Consider the following 6,000-nt stretch of genomic DNA (forward strand, 5'->3'; position numbering starts at 1 on the left):
CAAATAACATAACTTTTTTTTATTAAATTATATCCTCCAAGCTGCCAGTCAATGAAACACTCACTGCTTGCATCCTGTGAAGACACCTTCATATCTACTGAACTGAATTTTAATTATAAAATATCTGATCTCAAAAGTTAGATCAAAATAAGTACAAAAGCAATTGAGATGCAATTAAGAAAAGTTAAATATTAATGGACTCTCTTGTTTTAATGTCCTGTATTAGATTGCTGCAAATGTTTTATGCACCATGTAACTTTAATTGCTGATCATTGCATCAGTTAACACTCAAACTCAAGTGCATCAACCACACAATGCATGTGATTTTTGCTGAAAAATTACAGCACTGTCTCTCAAGATCATATATGCAAGCGAAATCAGGTATATCCAAGCTACAGACTCTTTGCTCTGCCAACAGTCACCTTGAAGTCAAGGCTATTCAGTACATTTTGCATTTATTTCTCATGTATTGATTTAAAAAAACTTGAGCCTGGAAATCCAGAAAGGGTTGATTTTAGCATTACAATCTCAATGGTGGGTGAAGTAAGACACTAAACCCTGCCTGTATCAACAAGTGGAGATATATAATAATTAATGTGCGCTTAGATTTCTATGTCTCCTGAAGCTCAGTGGTGCGCACACACGGGTCCAAAGAAAGAAGTTGGTGCAATCCTGGTGGTAAATGAGACAAAGTACATCTAGTAAAATGCAAATGGAAACAATTGCATCAAAAGTTTATTGTGCTAGCTAGCACGTAAAAGCACGTAAAATAATGTACACCATTTACCAGTAGTCAAGCCAAGGTTTTCTGCAGTATCAAACAACACTGGTGCAAAAAATTCAAATCCAGCAACCCAGGTGACCACAGTGCCTGGGAGAAAAGTTCAATTGACATGAAATTCTGCTGCGGAGTTTGGATTCATAAAGAATGCTCAATTTCAGCCTTAAGCCACTTGCATCACTGTTCCAGTCATAATCTTGTGACAATCAATGGCTTAATCATGTACGTTCAAATGTTCGACACAAAACATCCTGAGATGATAAAAGTTCATCTTCAAGTCCCCTGATCTCACCAGCTCTGCACGGATCCAAACCCAGAAGCAAAAGATGGGATTATACTGCATTATAATAGTACAGTACACCATCACTAGCTCATGGAACATGTACCACAAATGCCAAAAGTTACAACTATGGTCTAGTTTTAAGCAGCTTCAAACAGTAATGAAAAAAAACTCGAGTAAAAATGCTGCTCTTAGAAGTATGAACTGAAGAACAACACTGGTCAGCACAGTAGTCAACAGTAGAGCAGCAGCTCTAGCACTAGGATCCAGATATTTTACGAACAACCTGTTCAGAGATGTTATTACACACATTTGGTGGTACAGACACTACCACTGCACCACAACAGTCCTCAGTACAACTAGGCTCCAAAGTGATCTTGCTTATGTATCTTCTCTTCTTCACAGAATTGATTACAAACAAGTCAAGAGGAAGAAAAGGATGTTTCAAGGCACCACCTGTGTTGGTCTTAATTTAAAATCCTTTTGAGACAGCAAGAAAAGAGAGTCAACATATCACAGCAGCACAGAAAATGCTGCAGTGCAACTGCTGTCATCTTTAAAGTGAGATGTTAAAATAAGTTCACTCTCCCCTTCCAGGTGATGGAATAGATCCCACTTTAGTATTCAAAGAGGAGGCGACAAGTTCTCCTTATGTTAAAAATAATACTTAACCATTAGCTAACACTTCTATAGCAGAGTAACTGGTCAATCACAAACTGTGGGAGCCTGCTGTGTACAAATCACCTGCTAAATTTCCCTGCAACACTTCAGAAGTGCACAACTGGCCGACAAGTATTTTGGGCTATCATGAAGTTGTGAAAAAATAAATTGCTGTATAAACTTAAGTTCTCCCTCCTTATTTTTCCTTTCAATTTATTTTTCAAACCAAGACGTGGAAACATGTAACTGAAGGGACTTGAGAACTCCTAAACAGGACAGTCATTGGCCAAAGTCACAGTCAACTTTTGTCAAAACGGACGCAGACTTGGTCATTCCAGTTTGTTTGCAAAGTCCCAATTCTTTATGTATCTGGTGCAGAAACTCTTTGGAATCATACCACAGTGACAAAGACATACAAAAGTGCTTTGCCTCCAAGTTTCCCCAGATAATCATCCAAAATAGTAATAGATATTGTCAATTCTTAGGTGACATCTTTGGACATACAATTATTTTTACTGATATGAAATTAAGTTCGAGGTCTACCACAAACACCACACTAACTAAAACAAATTAAGACGCACATCATTCTGCATCATATATAGCAGTAACCATCATTATATTTTAAAAATCTAGCTTCTTTTTTAAATTGATTCATGGGATGTGGGAGTCACTGGCTGGACTAGCATTTATTGCCCATCCCTAAATGCCCAGAGGGCAGTTAAGAGTCAACCACATTGCTGTAGGTCTGGCATCACATGCAGGCCAGGTAGGGATGGCAGATTTCCTTTCCTAAAGGGCTTCAATGAACCAGATGGGTTTTTCCTAACAATTGGCAATCATTAAACTCTGAATTCCATATTATAATTTGAATTCAAATTCCAACATCTGCCACGGTGGGATTCGAACACAGGTCCCAAGAACATACCTGGGTCTTTGGATTAATAGTGAACAATAATAGCACTTGGCCATCACCTACCTAATAAGCTTCAGATACCTTTTTCTTATGCCATTGCCCTGATGGCTGAGCAAGGTGGAGAAAAACATCAAGATTCCTAGACTATATCCAGATATTCATATGGATGAGGACTGTATTCCTCCCAAATTTGGAATCATGTGACATCAGTTATGGTTAGCTGGAGAATGGCCACTTCAGTGAGTCTCTGAAGTACATAGCGAATCCATGAAACATTACCAGAGGATGAAATACCACCCCCAGGAGGAAGAAAAATGGATGGAGGATGCAAAAGGTCTTGAAACTCTCTGCAACCAATGAGCATCACAAGGGCTGGAGTGCAATGTCAAGTTTTTTTTTGATTAATGCTCCTCCAGGAGTTGTTAGCACTTCAAGGAACCATTTAAATACGAGTTGGTGTAGCTACATAGTCGCTTTGACTGGCAACATCATTTCACTTCTAACTTTTCTTTCTATTTTTTTTAAAATCAGCTGTTCCCCTCTAAAAAGGATTTGATTTTTGAATTGAGGAGAGCAAGAAAGCCATTGCCTCTTTATGGGATTTAATTATAATAGACAAAAAAAGCTTCAAAGAACATTGTGGGAAATCTCTGATCAAAGCACAAAGCAGCCCTGTTCAGCTGAAGAACTGTATGTCTAACCCATTCAAAGAAAAGTTGCTAAATATCCTGAAGAAATCCCTCACGTTAAAAATTAAACAGAAAACAAACATTTAACTGGAACTGCAAAGCTTACAAAGCCTAATAATTTCTCTAACAAAAAATCCTAAAAGCAAAATTAGTGAAACTGCATAATACAGTTGTTTCAACTTCCATAATTTGAACTGAAAATACGAAAAGGAATGCTAATACATTAAAATCAAATTGCGAAACAGAAGCCCCCAAGCTCTTCAAGCAATTGAATCACACCGACAGGTGATCTTTAGCGCTTAGGCAAGAACGCCTTACTTTTGTTTTATTTATGAAGTAACTCAGCTTGACCTTGATTTCCCTTTCTCCGCCCAAAAATTAATTTTTAAAAGCAAACCCTATTCCCAATTGGGGGAGTGACAGTCAAGAGAAAGAGAGGGGGTAAGATCGAAAGATCTTGGTACAAGAGACCCATCTGCACCAAAGTTAACTTGGGACAGAGAAGTCGAGGGGGAAACCCATTCCAGTTAATGCTTTACAAAAAAAATTAGACAAGTGCCAAGGATCAGTTCTGCAAAACGAACACATTTTTTTTTTGGAAGCCATCAAAAAGGCAAATAAAACATTTATGAAGATTATAGGAAGAGATTTAATGTTTAGAAAGAAGTTTAATATTTTAATTATCTACATCCAGGGAGTCCTTACTTTGGGACGGAGAAAGGGAGCTCTGAAAGCACAAGTTTAAATCCCCACCCAGCATCAATATTTCCAAATCAGTTTAACAATATAATTTTAAGACCTGAACACTTTATATTTAACGATGGTAATGTCTGGTGGATTTACCTCTTCTGTTGAGGGGACGAATCCTCACGGCCACTTTCACATTGGACTCGGACATGTTGCTGACAGAAGGCTTGAAGCACCAGCTCAGAAGTTTAAAAACTTTTTATTCCCTCCCTCAGTTTTAAAATGATTTGATAAGAGAGCTGCGAAGTGGTTCAAGAAGGTTTAAAACGTCGACAGAGCTGGCGACGACTCTCCAACTCGGCACACAGCTTCCACTCCTCAAAATAAACAAAACTTATTAAATCAATTTATTTTTTCCCTCCCACTCTCTTTCTTTTCCTCGCGTGTTTCACCTGTTTCCCTGCCTGAATTTGAAACGATGATTCTTCGCCATGACAGCGGTAAGCTCGAGCCGGCAGGGGAAGTCGGTGACCGCAGAGGCAGACGGTGGGAAGGAAGGGGGATGGGAGGCGGGGAGGGAAGGAAGGCCGGCTTCGGGATATTTCGGCACTTTCCGGAAGGAGCGCCGGTGGGTGGGCGAAGACCGCTCGGCCAAATCCGGAGCACGACCGGGACTGCTCGACGGGCCGGGAAGTTCCGGGGAGCGGAGACAAGGATCGGCAACGTCCGGAGAGCGGGGCCAAGGATCGGCGATTTCCGCTAAGCGCGCGAAGCGTCGGTAATCTCCGGAGGAAGCTCTGGAAGGATCGGCAATTTTCGGCAATGCTTGAACGGCGGAGCGAAGGATTTACATTTATATAGCGCCAAGACGCAATGTCCCAATGTACACCTCATGAAATACATTGTTTTTTTTTAAATGAAGTGAAATGTAGATTGAGAGATGGTGCAAAAAGACTTCCAGGAGGTATTGATTTATTTTCTACAATTCACACAAATGATCATGAGCACATGAATTATACAGCAACAATTGCATAGCTCAAATATGTTAGTATTTGCGGATTGTCGTTATGTTTTTGGAAGGGAGAGGGAGGTTGTAAGGATTTGCTCAGGGCCTCAGTGGGAGTTGGGGTGGGAGAGATAGTCAACGTCCCCAAGCTTAAATTTTGCGGTCACATGCTTTGAGACAACTAACATTTTCACCCAATTTGAAAAATGAGGTCACATTGGAACATAGTTTGAGTAACACTAGATTAGTTTAAAAATTGACTTCCCTCTAAGGAGGGAGGGAGAGAGGGAGAGAGGGAGAAAGTTGTGAGGTTTGGGCTTGTACTTGTTGGGGTTCAGGAGACTGAGAGGACGCCATGTTGAAACATATAAAAGAGACTCTCTTTGGGCACAGTGATAGTGTCCCTACCCCTGGACTAGGAGGCCTGGACACAAGTCCCACTTGTTCCAGTGGTGTATAATAACATCTCTAAACAGGTTGATTAGAAAAATTAGGTTAAATTAAAAAAGGAAAAATAATGAAGCATGTAAGATTCTTAGGGAGCTTCACTGGATAGATGCAAAGAGATTGCCTCCCTTGGAGGAGAGTCTACAACAAGGCAGCATAATCTCAGAGTAAGGAGTTACCCATTTAAAACAGAGGTAAGGAAGAATTTATTTTTCTCAGGTTGGTGAATCTCTTCAACACAGAGGGCTGTCGAGGCTGGCTTGTTAAGTATTTTAAAGACTGAGATTTCTAATCATGAAGAGAGTCAAAGGTTATGGAGATAAAGCAGAAAGGTGGGGTTGAGGATTATTAGATTAGCCATTATTTCAATGAATGCAGTTGAACTCAATGGGCCAAATAGCCTACATTGCTCCTGTATCTTATGGACATATCAACAGGAAAAGGCTGATTAGGCCTGATGGGAGTATTGTGACAAATTCTGTATAACACATTTCCTAAGGATTGTGAATGTATTATAGAGGATGAAGAAAAAATCTA

The 6,000-nt window shown here is 39.9% G+C and overlaps 1 protein-coding gene across 1 annotated transcript in view; it reads right to left on the minus strand.

Moving 5' to 3' along the window:
- Positions 1-4,543, minus strand: part of LOC109924814 (kinesin-like protein KIF13B) — a 159,975-nt gene extending 155,432 nt beyond the window's left edge. Inside the window, exon 1 of the mRNA XM_048601378.1 lies at positions 4,167-4,543. Coding sequence (XP_048457335.1) covers positions 4,167-4,221 — 55 coding nt within the window. The 5' untranslated portion in view covers positions 4,222-4,543. The remainder of the gene's footprint in view (positions 1-4,166) is intronic.
- Positions 4,544-6,000: the final 1,457 nt, after the last annotated feature.

The sequence above is a fragment of the Rhincodon typus genome, chromosome 9 (genome assembly GCF_021869965.1).
Source record: "Rhincodon typus isolate 14 chromosome 9, sRhiTyp1.1, whole genome shotgun sequence".
Classification (NCBI taxonomy): Eukaryota; Metazoa; Chordata; class Chondrichthyes; order Orectolobiformes; family Rhincodontidae; genus Rhincodon; species Rhincodon typus.